Source organism: Schistocerca cancellata, chromosome 2 (genome assembly GCF_023864275.1).
Source record: "Schistocerca cancellata isolate TAMUIC-IGC-003103 chromosome 2, iqSchCanc2.1, whole genome shotgun sequence".
In the NCBI taxonomy this organism is placed as follows: domain Eukaryota; kingdom Metazoa; phylum Arthropoda; class Insecta; order Orthoptera; family Acrididae; genus Schistocerca; species Schistocerca cancellata.
Window position 1 is genome coordinate 463,881,620 of NC_064627.1, and position 18,592 is coordinate 463,900,211.

The 18,592-nt window shown below is 40.9% G+C and overlaps 1 protein-coding gene across 1 annotated transcript in view; it reads left to right on the plus strand.

Moving 5' to 3' along the window:
* LOC126161972 (cytoplasmic dynein 2 heavy chain 1) overlaps window positions 1-18,592 on the plus strand; it is a 778,966-nt gene that overhangs the window by 294,803 nt on the left and 465,571 nt on the right. The window contains 2 exon segments of the mRNA XM_049918163.1: window positions 267-386; window positions 18,254-18,436. Coding sequence (XP_049774120.1) covers window positions 267-386; window positions 18,254-18,436 — 303 coding nt within the window.

The following is an 18,592-nucleotide window of genomic DNA, read 5'->3' on the forward strand; positions in this document are numbered from 1 at the left end:
TCCACCTATGCACTGCTCTCTTATACCTTGTGTACACGATACTACCACCATCTGTATATGTGCGTATTGCTGTTCCATGACTTTTGGCACATCAGTGTATTTTAACAGTACTACAGAATGCAATCTATGTTATTTAGACCCCCCCCCCCTCCACACACACACAATAATCAGCTCTGTACACACACAATAATCACCTCTGTATAGAAAATTTAAAGTAGTGAAGCCTCTATACATTTCTGTCTACTTTCTCTTTCATATTTATTTAGGCAATGCGGATGGGTCTTGGAGGTAATCCATATGGTCCTGCTGGAACAGGGAAGACTGAATCTGTGAAGGCCCTTGGTGGATTGATGGGACGTCAGGTGCTTGTTTTTAACTGTGATGAGGTAATGAATTTGTTTTATAACAGTTTCTCCTTCTACATAGTCGTAACAACATGTAGTGCCTTATGAGGGTTAAGCTCTTACATAATTTCAGACTGCTGTTAGAGAAGATAAAAAAACTGTTTGTTCATGTTTGTACATTCCTCAGCATACAGTGACTGAAGCTGCTATAACATTTCTCACAGCAGTCAGTTTTAATCTCATTGTAGTCTTACAGTGACTGAATTATCTTCTCAATCTCTTCATTATTGTAAACTCGTATGGGTTCCAGGCTCTTGGATAACAACAGGTAATGGATGAGACAGTAGTTTTGTTTTCTTAATGTGTTCACAATTCTAAGATAATCAGAGTCCCAGACTTGTGTCACAGATAAGAATTAATAACACAATAGTTTTATAGCTCCTTGGATGATGTAAAATTGGTCATAATCATATCAAATATTCTAAAATTTATCTTCAGCTATATCAGATTAATGCTGTGGTTTGATCTTCTGTGGTCCATGGTTGTCATCCATTATTATTTTGACTAAAAAGTTTGAATTTAACTGCTCATATTCTCATGTTATATTGAAATATTAATGATGATTTTAATGTACCTAATGCACATTGTGGTTATATATTCATATTGCGCTGTTTGTGTTAAGTACATATAGGTCAGACTAAAAATAGTGCATATAAGTCAGCTTAAAATTTTTAAATGATGAGTTTCCTTGGTCATGAATGTATGTGAGCACGATGAAGTTTTAGATTTGATGAATACAGTGGAAATACCAAACAACATACAAAACTAACAGACAAATATAAATGGACCAACATAAATTACAAAAATAGTACGCACAGCACTGAACAAAATATCAGAAATGAATTCCTAATAATTGGAGATTCTATGCTTCAAAATGTAGTAGCTCCCAGCTGCACAATCTATGTTCACCTAGGGATAACTCATCAGTTAAATAAGCATTTGGTGAATGTTCTTGAAGCAAAACATAGCCTAATGAAATGGGTAAATTGTAATGCAAATTACAAAGCAGTTTATCACTGTGGGGATGAATTCCCTTCAAAGCTACCATGAGGAAGACCATCATCAATGAACAAGAAATGTGATCGTAACAGCAAAAAAAGTATTTTCAGCATCAAAAGTGGCAGTAAGTGGCGTTATCTGTAGAAAATCAGCAAGTGACAAACATGTAGACAAAGTAATCTGTAGAAGGAGAGGTACCAATGTGAAATAGAGGGAGTGCCATGAAATAATGTGGTGCCAAACCTTGTAAGTGCTGTACCTTGGTGATCTGTTTGAAAACTATGTTCAGCAACTGTAGACTGCTTTGAGATGCATTCATAAGGCAGCGATTGTGAGTGAGTGAAGCTGTTGTAATCAATTCAATGGCAGGAATAACTATTGAAGATTGGTGTTTTTCAGTTCCATTCTTATCATAATATATAAATTATTAATATGTTTTCTAAACAGATGTTTAGCTGATACATTAAGCTGTAACATGGCATGTTTGTTGCCTATTTAAATTTAATTCTTAATTTTATTTGCATTTCTGAATTTCAAGGTGGCTGTGTCACCGATATGGAATACAACTATTCCACATTTATACCATAGTATTCCGTGTTTGTACTGTACTTTCACAGCCTATTTTATTTGTAGGTATTGCTACAGAAATGACTTCATGGCTCAAAAACAGTAGGACGAGTCTGCTATGCAAACAGCAGCTAAAAAGTTTAGAGGAAAGAAGATAGGCTTCCTGAACGCGGCAAAAACTTTCCAAGTTCCCAGGGCCACTCTGTTTAGGCTAGTACAATCAGATTTACCAGGTGATTTAGCCACAAAGACCAAACTTGGCCGAAAAACTGTTCTATCTATCAAACAAGAACAACAGCTGAGTGAATATAGCATGACAATGGAAAGTAAATTTTTTGGACGTACCCGATGGAATTTCAGTTTGCCAAAGCCAATAATAAAAATAATCCATTTTGGGTGAATGGGCTGGAAGAGTATGGTTACGCCTTTTCTTGAAGTGGCACAAAAAGGATATTTCAATTTGAAAACCCACAGCAACCTCATTTAATAGATCTCTAGGTTTCACAAGAGAAAATGTGGCAATGTTTTTCTCTTCGCTCTCACGAGAGATGGAGAAAAACGTCTTTCCACCAGATAGAATATACAATGTTGAGGAACCTAGCTAAGCATTGTGTAGAGCAAAGTTCCCCATGTTATTGAAAGAAAGGGAAAGTGACAAGTGGCAGCCATCGCTTCTGCAGAGTGTGGATCACCTTTGACTGTGTGAGTGCTACAGGCTGTTTTGTTCCACCCATGATGATATTCTCTCATACGAACTGCAGCAGTCAGCTAATGAAGGGTGGCCCACGATTCAAAGACAGCTCTTAGCAGACTGGGTTTAACATTTCTTTAGAAAGATGAAGCCAACAGCAGAATTACTGGTGCTTCTTATTCGGGATGGGCTACCTTTTCACATCTTCCACAAGGTGCAACAGCTGAAGAGAACTCTCATGAGTTCTTTGAAAGTCTTTTACTGTGAGTAGGTACGATTATGGATGAGGGAAAAACGCACATCCAGTAACAATCATGCACATAACTAAATTGTTTGGAGAGGTCAGATGGGGAAGACAGTAGTAAATGGGTTTAGGGTGACAGGAACATACTCATTAAACACTCATATTTTCAAGGATGAAGATTTCATTGCCAGCAATGAAGGGATAATTTAGGACTTACACAATGACCCTGTCAATGAAACATATGCAAGTTCTGTGGCTTCTAAAAATGGAAAGAGTAGTGCTGAAGCCGAGACAAGAACATTATCTGCTACACTGGAAATTACACCTTGGCAAATCTCACCCATTCCTCAAATACAGAAGAGGCCAGGCACCAGGGGAGCAAAGGAGTTTCTTCAGCATTATTTACCCCATTTCCATAAAAGAGATCTCTTGAAGTATCGGTGACAGCAACAAATAAACTGGAGACAATGAAGCAGTGGCCTCCAAAGACTAGGCACTAAGAATCATCTGATTCTGAAGACGATGTTTTTAGTGTGAGAGATGATTTGTCCACCCTCAGTAGCATTCTGGACAGCCATGTAGTCACTAATGAAAATGCCAATTGTCTCTTTTGCCCAGGTAAATTTTCACAGAATAAGGCATGGTAAGAATGGGTAACATGTCTAATGTGCAAAATGTGGCTGTGCACTGAATGTGCAAGTTACAATAAAGGAGGCTAGGTGTCTGACTTCTGCTAGTGAAATTACTTAGAGTAAGGAATGTAGAAACTTAAAATGATATATTTTGTTGGTTTTTCTACTGCATTATCACGTTTTGAAGTGTTTCCTTTGCCAATGAATTATTAGATTTTTTATTATTTCTTTTAACTTTAATGGACTTGAAATGAATGGACTATTCCATATTTGTACCCCATTTTCTGAAGAGCCAAAAGTGTCAAACTTAGCGTTATGCATAATTTAAAAATGTTTCTAACATAGTATGTGTTCAGAAATGTAGTAAGAATTAAAATACATCCCAAAGTATGGCTACAGCTATTTTGTTTACTTAGTGTGAAAAACTGAGAAATTTATGAACGAAAAACAAAATGGTATTCCCTATTTGTACCACACCTCTAGTGTCAGAGAACAGTGTACCAGTCTAGGAACAACATTTTTATATCCAGGCCGCTTAGTACAGGGTGCCCTACATTTAAACACGTTAGGGTTTGGGCATTCAAAACGAAATGAGTCAGAGGCATAATTACAGAAACCAGTACCTATATGTTAGAAGTATTGACCCTGGCTGTTGAGACACTTGTCCCACTGTGACAGAAGGCGGTGAATGGCTATCTCATAAAATTTCCGGGGCTACGATGTAAACCAGTTCCACATATACATCTGGACATCGTCTTCTGAGGTGAATCATTTTCCCCTCAGAGCCTTTTTAAGACGCTCCCTTCTGATTCACTTCCTGCAGCAAGGGACAACAGTGAATGTCACAGTGCTACTCGCAAACCTTGACCACCCTCCGTCAAGTGATCAAATCGAATGACCAGGCAATCTCACTCCTGTGGTCATTCTGCTCCATGACGATGCAAAGCCTCATACAGCCAACAAAATTGTGACACTTTTGCAGAAATTCAAATGGGAGGTTCTCAGCCACCCTCCGTACAGTTCGGACCTCTCTCCCTGTGATTACGCCATTCTTGGTCCCCTTAAAAAGGCTCTGAGGGCCAAACGATTCACCTCGGATGACAAAGTCCATCTTTACTTGTGGAACTGGTTAACATTGCAGCCCCAGGAATTTATGAGACAGCCATTCACTGCCTTGTGTTACAATGGGACGAGTGTCTCAACAACTTCTAACATACAAGTACTGGATTCTTTAATTATGCCTTCAGCTCATTTCTTTTTGAACACCCCTTATATATCAGTCCTTTGCCTAAACAAACTTTGGCTAAATAATGTAGGGAAGTATGTTGTATCTGGTAGCTTTTGTAGAAGTGAAAAAATTTAGTGGGCTCCCTGCATACTAATTAAATATTCTTTAACATGTGAGTTAAGAGATGATTTTAATTTTCTAAATGATGAGAACATGCTTGAAAGTTGCAGTATGGAATTAGAGAGACAAAATATTGTAATAAGTTCACTATACAGAATCCCAAGTAAAGAAGTAATGAAAGTATTTCTGTTTAAACTAAGGAGTCTCTTACAGAAACTAATGAAAGAGCAAAAGAAAAGGATTATCATAGCTTCTGATTTTAACATAAACATAATAAATGAATCCAGTTAATCAACAAAATTTATTGATCTGATTGAAACATTTGGTTTCAAGCTAAACTTCACAGAATTCACAAGAGAAAGTAAACAAACTGCAACCTATGTAGGTAACATTCTGACATATTGTTCATTTCATGATACAAAAAAATTCTCCATTGATGTATGTACTTCAGATTATTCTGCACTGTTTTTGGAGCTACCAAAAGTAAATTAATCAGTCATTAGAAAAACGTGCATCAAACAATGCTTCAGTAAGGAAATTATAATCTTGTTTTATTGTAGGCTTACAGAAGTAGACTGTCAGTGATCATTGTACTACAAGTTATGAAACTTAGACAGATTTCTTGGGGATATTTTGTTTGTTTTAATCAAATATTTCCTTGTACAGTCTGCCATAAAAATGACTAGCAAACAGAAATGGGTAACTGCTAGTATAAAAATGTCAAGCGCCAGAAGAAGTCAGTTACATAATAAACTGAAAAGTAATGCAAATGTAGATTTTATAAACAATGTAAAAAGATCTAACACTAAATTTGGAAGAGTGGTAAAGACAGCAAAAGAAATGGCACACAAAAATGTATTCTGAACCATACAAATAAATTAAAGGCAGTTTGGTCAGTTTGAAATCTGAACTCAGGTGTCCTAGCCAGCAGTCCACAAATTTACAATCTTGATAGATAGGTGACAGATCCATTGTACACCTTTCAGAATTATCAGAATATTTCAGTAAGTTTTTTTAATAAATGTTTGAAGATCAGATGTTGATGAAAGTGGCTGCCTAGATAATCTTCAACCCTTTGGTTTCAATGAAGATAAAAGGTGAGCTGTGACACAGCTTGAATGAATTACAGCTAAATCTGTAGAAAAAGCTGTATTCTCCCTTAAAAATAAAAGCTTTGACTGGATGTAATGAAATACCTACTATAGTAATTAAGTAATTAAAAAAGTTTCTAGTGTAATGTCAGGACCCCTATCTGAAATAATAAACCAGTAATTTAAAGTGGGTGCTTCCCAGATGCATTCCAGAAAGGAAGATGTAGAAAACTACTGACCAGTATGTTTTCTCCTAATATTTTCAAAAGTGTTCCAAAAGTTGTTGGAATCCAAGCTTCATGGCAAAATCTAATACCATCACATTAAATCAGTTTGGTTTGCAGAAAGGGAAGAGTACAATATGTGTCACTGATAGATGTGTTGGGAAAATTTGCGTATTTCTGGACACATCCCAAAAAGTTACAGGAATTTTCTGTGACCTTACGAAGACTTTTGACTATGTAAACCATTCTCTATTTTTACATAAATTAGAAAGATACAGAATAAATGGTAGTGATTTGAAATTGATCAAACGATATTTAACAGACAGAAGACCAAGAGTAATTGTAATGTCAGGCATAGTAAATTGTTTCTCGGAATGGAAAATTATTTCACATTGAGTCCCACAAGATTGCATCTTAGGCCCAATCCTGTTTTTATTTTATGTAAACGATTTACTTCAAAATATAACATCCCGCTCAATTTTATCTGCAGACGACGCATCTGTACTCATTGAAAGCGAGGTCACAGAAAAAATTATTCAAAGAGTCATTGAGTCCCTAAATAGTTTAAAAGATTGGTTTGATGTAAGTGGATTAATACTATACAGAGAGAGTAAAAAGGAAAACCACCAAAATCAATTGACTTCCAAATTCCAATAAAAATCAGGAATTTAGAGAAGCCTAATCTGTCAAATTTCTGGGGATTTTTTAGAAAAAAAAAATTATCCTGATCTTCTCACTCTCGCTACATAGCAAAAAAGTTAAATGGTCTTGCATTTGCAATGACAGTGTTATCCTATGCAAGTGACATTGACACTAGGAAAGTTGTTTACTACAGCTATTTTGAAGCTATTATAAAATACAGAATAACCTTTGGTGGAATGCAAGTAGCATAAATAGAATATTATTACTTCAAATAGCTGTTATTAGGAATATGTGTAATATTAAGCCTAAAGAGTGTGGCGTCTCTGGCACAGAGTGCCCTGTATTTTGGTACCTTTTTCTTCGGACTAGTGAGTCTGGTGTGAACTTTGTGCTCGTGATATGTGTAACAGCCATAATTGTCATATGTACAAGTGTTCAATAAAAGTATATTTCATGTAGAAGTGAGTTATTTCTCGACTAATCTCCCATTATAATCACAGCAATGACCCTGACACTGTTGACATCGCATCCAGCATTATTTGTGCTTGTTTTCATCATTGACTCACATCATCTGCCAGATTGCACTGTTCACACCACAATCTACCTGTGACTTTCGGCGCAAGTGTAACAGGCCCCATTAACTCTGCCAATTGCAGCCATGAGTGGACAAGTGTACCTCCTTCGAACTTGATTAAAAGTGAACAGTTATTTGTGGCGGGCCATGCCGGCAGCCACCTAACCTTACTCGGTTCAACAAAGCTGCCGCGTAGTGTGGCAGCACAACAGTAGCCTCAACATGGACAGCGCCTGCCATCTAACCACAACATGGAGGAAGATCCAGTTAAAGACATTGCGGTCTATCCTTCGTGTACATTGTCGCCTTCGGGACGGATTGGTGCACCAGGAAACTTCTAGGACGGTGAATCGAACGTTACAAAGTACGGTGTAGCACGTTCTCATTTACATAGTGTGCAGCACCTCCCCGCATGCTGTTTTGGTGATGCTGGTCGCCTCGATCGTGCTGGTTTCCGTGATCATCACACTGTGGTTGCACCATGACCACCTTCCGCTCACTTTCGTAATGGTGCTGACCCTTCAGCCAGCTCCGGTTCTCGGGTCCACAACCCTGTGGCTCCAGCACGACTGACCCCTGCTCACAGTTGCAACGGTACCAGCCGTTGCACCCGTGCTGCATTCTTCATCAGGTTTGCTGGGTGGACACACCTTGGTGGCCTATACACCCACATCCGCTCCCTCCGTATCGTGTGCTGCATGCGGACACCACCCCAACCAGACCTCGGGCAATGCACCATGCACTGCTACCGCACTTTCAACGTCGGAGGCGTCCTGCTCCAGCCGCACCGATTTCCAGCTGCCGGAGCAGACTAAACATGTGTTACCAGGTAGATTCCCTAAGCTACCTGCATAGCAAAAATACAACCCAAAAACTTGGTTGGACCACCTCCTGGACATCCACGGCATCTCTGACGTTGGCGCCCATTTAGTCTGCCTGGTGAGCCATCTCCACGCACATATGGACCTCATCAGCAACTTGCTCCTCTCACTGCCTGCCTCACACAAATATTCAATGGTCAAGTCACCGTCTATCGAGCTTCTTTCCTGCCCTCCGGTGGGGGCTATCCGTCACATTATACATGCGGAGCATCTTGATGATCGCATCCCTTCACTACTTTGGTGGGCTCTATGTGCTTTAATCGACAACCACGCATTGCCTAACACTGCTCACTGGACGTTGTGGATGGACAAAATGCCTTTGGATCTGCAGCTTCATCACCCGCCTCACATCGCTGTCCCACTCAAGGTTCGATTATGGACGGTGGATCAGGCTTTCTCTGTCATTCGTTGCTGACACCACCTGTCATGAATGACATCTCCACCATCCTACTCAGCTGGAACACCTGTGCCTCCAGTTCCGTGCCCAACCAGCAGTGGCCGACACCCTTGCCTCAATGCCTCAGCTGCCCATTAGGAGCTGCCACCTAGTGGCCTACATGATGTAGTGCCAGTGGGCTCCTGACAGCTGCCAACCTCACCTGAGCAGTGGCCCGATCAGCTACCGACCCTGCCGCAGTCAGCCGCTACCCCTGCCTGCACCTCGCCGGACCGCTACCCGGCCCATCTGCTGTGCTGGTTCCACGCTACATACAGGGATGCTGCCCATGACTGCTGCGCACCCTGCGCCTCCCCAAATGAGACTGGCAGGCACTTTTAGGTGCCATGTCCCACCACGTACCTTTAGGCGCCTATCTTCCGATGCTGCACCACCCACTTCAGCGATGCGACACCTCTGTGCCACAAATATTTCGACAGGCATCTACTTTCTCGTCGACACTGGTGCCAACATTAGCATCATCCCATCCAAGCACACTGTCAACACGCTATCTCCCACTACCCTGGCCTTGATTGCTGCCAACCGTTTTCCCGTTGCGGTCCATGGCTTCATCAAGACGTCGCTTCACCTCTCACCACTTCACACTTTCCCTTGGACCTTCCATGCTGCCATTGTGGGTGAACCTGTGATTGGGTTGGATTTTCTATACCATTACGAACTTTCACCAGACTTGCAGGCCACCATGCTCCGCCACACGTCCGACTCTACACTTCTGTCTACACCCGATTTCAGCACTACTTCACTCTCTGCCTCCTTGGCTGCGCTTACCACACATGCTCTCTCTGATCTGTCATATGTGTGCTCCCAGATCGATGAACTCTGCACTCAGAATGATGAGTTATGCACCCACATCACCACTGCCTCCGCAGAATTGTCACATTACAGTGTACCATACATCACCTATCTGCAGCCCCACAGTGAGGTGGCCCAGCACATATGCCTCTACAGAGTCTCCTCACCAACCTGCTCCAGTGTCAAGCATTCCAGCGCCTGCTGTTTATTTCGCATCACTGTGGAAGAATCTCCCAAGATGCACCTGCATGCGCCCTACAGATTCTTTGCGCCACTTTACTCCTGCATCGCGCCTTCCATTGCTGAATACAGCCGACACCTTGCCTACATCGCCTTGGTTTGTCAAGGTCAGTGAACCGATGTTGCCTGTGGATTCCTTCTTGACCCCTCATGCCAACTCACCTATATGATTATCGGCCGTCAGTAATGGCACTTGCCTAAGATTTGCACCGCCGATGGCCCATCTGTTTGTTATAAGGCCAGGCACCTTAATGGTTCCAAAAGTTTGCGCACAAAGGAGATCATTCAGGATCTGTTGCCTTCAGAGTGTCCTCCACCCGTCCGATAGCAACTGGTCTTCTCCTAGTCACCTTGCTCCCAAAAAGGACGGCACCTTACGCATGTGCGGGGACTGCAGGTCCCTTAATGCGTGCACCGTTATCGATAACTACCCTATACCACATATCCAAGATTTCACACAGTTGCTTCTTGGTTCTACCTTTTTCTTTGTACTAGATTCCCATGCATCCACCAGATATTGAGAGGATGGCCATCATCACGCCTTTCGGCCTATTTGAAAACTGTTACATGCCTTATGGATTGAAAAATGCTGTGCTGACACGGTAGCGTTTCAATGATTCCATTTTGCTTGCTCTGCCTTTTGCTTATGCTTACTTGTGTGATATCCTTACCTTTTCTTCCTCCGCTGACGAGCATCAAGTTCACCTCGCTTCAGTCCATTCAGCCCTCACTGGCAATGGCTTGGTAATCAACCATGATAAATCTCTACTATGTTACACATCCATTGCCTTCCTTGGCCATTCCGTCTCTACCGACGGCCTCTGGCTGACAAGTTCTTGTGTCAAAATCGTACATAAACTTCCTTTCCTGAGGACTAGGCTCAGGTCTGTCATTTTTTGGGTATGGCAAACCTTTACCACCGCCATATTCCTCAAGCTGGCTCTGTCCAAATGGCCCTCACCAATGCTCTCTCTGGCAAGAACACCACTGGAAAACGGAAGTTGAAGTGGACCCAACCAATGCTCGACACTTTTGTAACTTTAAAAATGCTCTAGCCAAAGCTGTCACACTTGCCCACCCTGACCCTGAGACCCGTGTCTTGATCACGACTGATACCATTGATTCAGCTGTGGGTGCCGTTTTGCAGCAGCACACTGCTGACTCCACCCAGCCCCTCTGCTTCTTTTCCAAGAATCTGAGTAAGAGCCAGTGCAATGGTCGGCATTTGACTGTGAGCTGCTCGCAGTGTACGAGGTGATTAAACATTTTCATAGTGACCTCGAGGGGTGATCCTTCATGATCTATACTGAGCACAAGCCACTCGTGAACACTAATCCGGCTAAAGACTTTCCACCCAGGCATTTCCGCCATATGGACTATATCTGTCAGCACTCTTACAATGCATGCTATATCCGTGGCATGAAGAACGTTGTGGCAGACTACCTTCCCCACATCTGCATGCTAAATACACTGCTGAATCTGGAGGAGCTCGCCCGACTACAGGCCGACAATGGCGATATACAGCAACTAAGATCAGACAATGGTTCATCGTTCTCTGTCTAGCCCCATATACTACCTGATTTGGCAATCCCTGTCCTTTGTGACACCTCTATGGGCACACTTTGCCCCCTGGTCCCCACTGCTCTTCACCATAGAGTCTTTACTGCCTTGCATGGGTTAGCTTACCCTGGGACACTAGCCATGACGTGGCTGGTCATGGAGCGCTTTGTCTGCCCTAGTGTCAAGCACTACTGTCGCGCTTGGAGCTGTGTTTGCATTCTGTGCCAGTGCAGTAAGGTGAGCAGGCACACCCAACCTCCTCTGGGCAAGTTTGACATCCCTAAGGGCTGTTTCTGCCATGATCTTATCAACATCATTAGCCCCTCCCTCCGTCTGAGGGTTACAGATATATCTCGTCGGTTATCGACCGTGTGACCCCCTGGATTGAGACGGTCCCCCTTACTGACATCACAGCCGAGACTGTCACCTGTTACTTTGTCTCTGCGTGGGTTGCTCGCTTCGGCTGCCCCCCTATCTCTCACCACCGACCAGGAATGACAATTTGAGTCAGCACTCTTCACACACCTCTGCGAACTCTGTGGCATCACCAAGTTTCATACCTCAGCTTACCACCCACAGGCAAACAACCTTGTTGAGTGGTGGCACTGCACACTCAGTGCTGCCCTAATGTGCCGCGGAAGCTTATGGTTGGAGGCCCTCTTGTGGGTCCTGCTGGGTATTCACTCGGCTCATAAGGAAGATCTTAATGCCTTGCTCACTGAGGTTCTGTATGGCGAGCCCCTTCTTCTCCCCGCCGAGTTCATAGAGGATTCACGTCCCTCTGCAACCAAGAATCTCCCTGTCCTGGTTGACTTTGTTAAGCTGTGGGATGACACTGTGCGGGCAGCCCTTTAGCTGCCCTATTCGGGCCCTCACCATGTGCTAAATCGCAGTACCAACACGTTTGTCATCAGCCTCCATGGATGGCCCCATACATTTCCAGTTATGAGAGTTAAACCAGCGTGGTCTCTCAACATCGACCTTCCTCTCGATGCAGCTGCACTACCTTTGACCGACTTGTCTCCTCCTGCTGTCACCTCTCACGTGCAGCCAATGGAACCACCGGGCTGCCGACACTGCCATCCCCACTTCCCGCACCGGCCACCGCCTACATCCACTGCAGTGGCACTGAGATTATGACTTCATCCGGTGAGCCTTCCCTCCGCAGTGCTCCGCACTACTGTGGGGTGGGTAGGATGGGGTGGGTTGGGGGGGGGGGGGGGGGGGGGGGGGGTCCCTTTGTGGCGCCTCTGATGCACAGCGAACCTTTTTCTTTGGACTAGCGAGTCTGGTATGAACTTTCTGCTCATGACAAGTGTAACAGCCATAATTGTCGTATGCACAGATGTTCAATAAATGTATATTTCAAATAGAAGTGAGTTATCTCTTCACTAATCTGCCGTGATAACTGCAAGAATTTTGCCAGACCTTTATTCAGGGATCTAAAAGTTTTTACTATTACATTTAGAAACCTTTGTCTTTATACATACCAATCCAGAATTAATTAGAGAAAATCATTATCAGAGTATGTACAATATAAGAAGTAAAGAAAATTGCATATTGGCATCTCCTAGAATAAAACTCAGATCCCAGTCTCCTCAATTCATGACTATGAAAATTTATAATAAATTAAAAATGAAAAACTTCCACCAAATGGAACTAGGTTTACAGAAGATAAAATTGTGCAGCATCCTAGTGCAAAAATGTTATTATTCACTCATACAATTTGGAAATGAAGATGATTCCTTTGTAATATAATGAAACGTATTTGTAATGATTTCTGTAAATTAAATTTTTTTTGTTCTTTCTTTGACACATTGTGTGTACCTCTGGCACATTATCTATATTGACGAGTCTCCTGAACTTAAAAGCAAAGGTTTATGTGTGTATGTCCTGAGACAAGAAAATTCTGATTTTAATTTGAGCCACAATTGGTTGTACATGTTTTATTTTATTTTTTAATTTTATAACATTTATTACTTTCTCCAGCTCTGACATTGCTTTTTGCATGCGAAAATCTTATATTGCACCACAATGCCTGAAGTAGTGCTGATGTGTCTCTCTTCAGTCAATGGAAAATTTTATATAATGATCATGTTGGCTAAATTTTTTATGGATTTTCTTTATGGCATTTGACTGTCTTCAACATTTCTAGTTAGATTAAGAATGATGATGGATAAAATGTAACACAACTTTTTTCCTTTGGAGATAAGGAAAACCTGGTCATTATTGTGGATAATATTATGACATTGGAATGGGTGGTCACATTGTGACTGGCCAAGTGAGCTGCTGATGTATCTATTCCAAAATCACAAGGATTTCTGTGAAGATTGTTTGTCCTCTGGTTCAGTCTGTAATTTCCGGAGTCTCCTCAGAAATCTAATGGATGTTGTACTCAATTAATGTCCAAGTACAGTGAGCAGCAAGTATAGGGGCGTGTTCTCAGGCTGTCGTCTATCAGCTATGCAGAATCATCTGAAAATAATCATAGAATGTATAACATCTTAAGCATTATTGAGTAATGTCATCAAATGTTGTTAATATTGAATCCATATGTTCTTTGAATAGCACTTCTGTATCATGTACAGTATAATTTATGTGTTAATAAATAACGTCATGGAATGTTGGCGAACATCAACTACAGAAAAAAAAAATGTATTATATACAAATGTAGAGATCCAGATGTCAATTGCCAGCATTTAATAGCTTGTGATAGATTGGTACATAAGTGAGGACGAAGAATTAAAAGTAAATCCAGTGCTCAATACATGGCCCTACAGTAATCTTGATGTAAAAGAAAAAGAAAAAGCAAATAATACTTCAAGAAGGGAATTCACTGAGCAGCATTGTTCCCTTGTAACAGCTCATGACATGTTGCCATATCATGATAAAATGCATTATACCATGTTCACAGGAGGACTAAAGGAGATCTCGTTATCCTTTTCAAGGGAATCTGAGTGAGAGGACAGTATTTTCATCCCTGGAGGGAAGCCATTTTAATCCCTCCTAATGAACCAAGGAAGAAGTATAATTGCCCACATAGATATTACAGTGTTGCCTTTGCAAACTGTGTAGGAAATAGGTGGAATGAATAGTGAATTATCATCTTGTTTGAATTCTGGAATCCAGACATCATCTTAGATGCTTCCAGACTGGGTTCAGGATGTATCACTCCACCATTGACCTTGCTGGAGAAGGGTATACAACAGTATTCCCCACACAGGCAGCACAGTTTTTTGACCTAGAGAAAGAATATCCTTGGACTGCTTGACTTTTAGTGTTGCTGAAGATATGTCTTCATCTTTTTAAGCTCCTTCCTGTCATGTCACTACTTCATATATTGAGGTGGAAAGTCATGACATTTAGGTTTGAGCAAGAAAATGGTGTTCCTCAGAGGAGTTTCTTGTGTGTTACCCCTTTCACTATCACTACACAGCATTACACCCATGACTGGAAAGCTTGTACATACAGTTCTACTTCGGACAATGTAGCTATATTTTGCTGCTGATCCAGCGCGAAACAGCTGTTGAGCAGTTTCAGATGATCATAAGAAGAGTGGAGAAATGGATGGTGTGCACTGGTTTCAGGTTTACATCTGAGAAAACTACCTGCAACAATTCCCACCATTCAAAGTGGGTTATAAGGAATGTTGTTTGGAAGATGTCTGATTTGGTGAGGTTTTTGGGCATTACCTTTAATAAGAAACTCACTTGGCTATCAGACCACCTGTTAAAGTACTTAACATCTTGAAGTGCATTAGCCACAGGTCTTATGAAGCAGATAAAGCATACTGGATCCATTTTATAAAAAAAATTGTAACCCTAGTGCGACATGCCCCTATAGAACCAACTCTGCCTCTGCAGAGAGACTGGCAAAGTCACTGTTGTCCATCAAGCAACTACTGCTCATGGTTCGCCAAGTTTATATTTTCTTAGGTTTTTGTCTGATTCAAAGTCACTGCCATTCCATCTGTTTGTTCAGCCTAATATACGAATGATTTGTTAGCTACTCACAGGTCACAAAGCTGTTAGGGATCTGTGCAAAGTAAACTATTGAGGTACTGAGTGTGGGTCAGATTCCAGTTCTTGCCCAAAGATAGACTTAAAAGTGTCCCTGGAAGCTCAACATTACCAGAGCTATAATCAGTCTTATGGAATGCAAGGAGGAGAGTCCTTTGGATTTCATTTCTAAGCTGTCTGTGATTATCTTATGCAGACATCACAGTTATATATCAATTTTCACTTATGTGATCAGTTCTGGCTGCTCAATGATTTGCCCAAATTGCCTCCTCAGTATCCACTTACCAAGCAGTTTCATAATTTATGATATGGGGATACAAGTAATCTTGAAGGTGATGAGATGAACTCAAACCACAAAATTTGTTAACTGTGCCGAATCTCTGTGCACATTAAAAGCCAACCAATGGATGCACCCAGCAGAGAAATCTCTTTAGTCTGTCCAAGATACCCACCTTGACCTATATATCAATGAACATGATCGATAGATAAAAAAAATCTACTCACCAAGAAGTGGCAGAAAAACACACATACAAAAGGTATTACATGTACAAGCTTTTGAAGTCAATGGCAGAAAGGTTGAAGGAGAAGGAAGAGGGGTGAAGGAAAAGGACTGATGAAGTTTAGGAAAAAGGGTACAGGTTGGAAAAGTAAACCTGGAACGCCAAGTCAGGGGACACTTACCATCTGTCCTTGCTTTAAAATGTGCCGAACAATTGATTTGCTCAGACATGATTCATGCACAGATTACCATATGGACTTTGTTGGGGATCTTGTGAAATCCTGTACCACTGAATCCATTCCTCCCTCATCCACTACTGATTTCTTCATGCTACACCATCACTTCTTCAAATCTCATACACTTTCTTCCCTCTCAGATGTGTTGTGTAAGTTTATTAATGTTACAAGTGATGGTGGCACATATCAAACTCTGTCCTCCGTCATCTCTGCACTTCCTTCATGTTTTCACATTTCCGGTAACACTTTAAAATTCACTTTCTTTGCTCGGAGGACAAGTTTCTAGCCATTTTGTAAATTACATGTAGTTACTGGCAACTGAACATAAACAAAAGAAAAATAAATGAATGGCTATTCACACGGTTCATGAAAGCACTATAAAATCACAATTGGATCAGACCATCGTTTATACCTGCTTTAGCTATTAAAGTTTAAACATTGTGAATCCTTTTCCATGACATCCTGTGTATGTATAATATTTTTTTAAATGTGCTTCTCATACACAAGTTTCTGGAGAAGCTGCCACAACTGTTTTCTCTTCATTTGGTCAAATGCCTATTCAGAATCAACATTTCCATCTGAACTTCTGCTGTAATTATTCTACATTATTTTCAGGTATTTCATTAAAGCTGAAGACATTATTGTTTCTCAAGAGATTATCACTCTCTTTAAAGTTTTGTTTCACTGGGAGGTTTCATTTTGTTCTTTATTGTAATTAAATTTAGTTTCTGCACTGGGTGCAGATAACCTTGATATCAAGTACTCTAATCCCAAACATCATGTTTCTACCAACTGTTATCTCCTTCTTGGTACAAATAAGTGCTAAATCGGTCAATAAGTCTCTCTTAGAGTGGCAGTACTTCAGAAAACCTACAAAAATTAAAAATAATCTAAATCAATCACTCACCTGCATTTAACACAGCTGCATGTAACAGAAAAGTGACTATGCACAGTTGCCAAGGCAGATGTGTGAGAGGGACGAGGAAAGAACTGATGCAGCTGACAGTTGGGGAAGACTGATGGGTCAAGGATGGGAAGTATTGGAAGAGAGAGGGTGAATGATTCAAGGAGTTTGTGCAGTCCACAGGCTGAAATCTCATTTAGTCTCCATTCTTGGCTATCCATTACTCCCTTTCTCCTAGCCTTACCTCTCTTGTTATTTTCCACACTGTCTCCTTCCTCCTTCAGCAGTCCTTCCGATCCTCCCATGTTCTACCACCTCTATTTTATAATTGTTCCAGAACTTATCCACATCTTCCCTATGCTGACAAAATTCCTCTCTTATGTCCCAATATTCGTCTTTCTTCTTGTTTTCCAGCATCTCTTCTCTCAACCTAGCTGCCTTTTCCTTCTCCCTCACTTTTTCTAAGACACTCATTCATACAGGGTCTTTGTGGCTGCATCTGAAAAGGAATACATTTTGTGTGTTATATATATGTGCCACCCATCAATAATTTGTGAGGGGAATTGTTATCTTAATGATTTTTTTGGTAACAGTATTATGAAAAGGAAAGTTGCTACTTACCATATGGCAGAGAGGCTGAGTCACAGATAGGCACAACAAAAAGACTGTCGCAAATAAAGCTTTCAGGCTCAGACAGCTGAAGCCACACTGTTGTCTGACAATGCAGTCAAGTGTGTGTGTGTGTGTGTGTGTGTGTGTGTGTGGTCTATTTTTGATGAAGGCCCTACTGGCTAAGTTTTATTTGTGATAGTCTTATTGTTGTGCCTATCTGTGACTCAGCATCTCCGCTATATGGCGAGTAGCAACTTTTATTTTCATAATACAGTATTGTTACATTCCATCCTGGATTTTCTATTGTCTGATTTTGTTTTTGTTATTACTATCCAGAGAATTTCATTATTGTAATAATTTTACACTGGTGCATCCAGTTTCAGGGGGATTTTTTAAAATTTATTTTTATAGAACTTTTGAAGATTTTGGCCAGTTCTTACACTGTTTTGTAATTTAACATGATGAATTTAATCTGACTTACATGTTTGATAAAATAGTTAAATCAATTTTTTTCAACTGCTACATGAAATTATTTAGTTTCAGACCATATGTTTGATATTAATTATAAACTATCATAGAAGTGTTGTTTTTGTCTTAGATGAATGTGATTTGCAATAAAAGGAAAATATTTTTTCAGGCTATCGATGTAACATCAATGGCACGAATGTTCACTGGTATTGTTAAATGTGGAGCATGGGGCTGCTTTGATGAATTCAACAGGCTTGATGAGGCAACTCTTTCTGCAGTATCTTTGCAGATTCAACCAATACAGATGGCTCTGAAACTTGGACTCAAAACTGTGAAGATCCTTGATGAAGAAGTAAGTGATAATTTCCTATGTCTGTTGAAATTAGATTCAAATTTCCTTTTTAAACTGAGTTTTCACTGTTTTACCACAAGAAAGAAAAAAAAGAAAAAAATAAGAATTTAACTGATGTGTGGCATGTAGAAGCATGCAACAGAAAACAGTATTTAC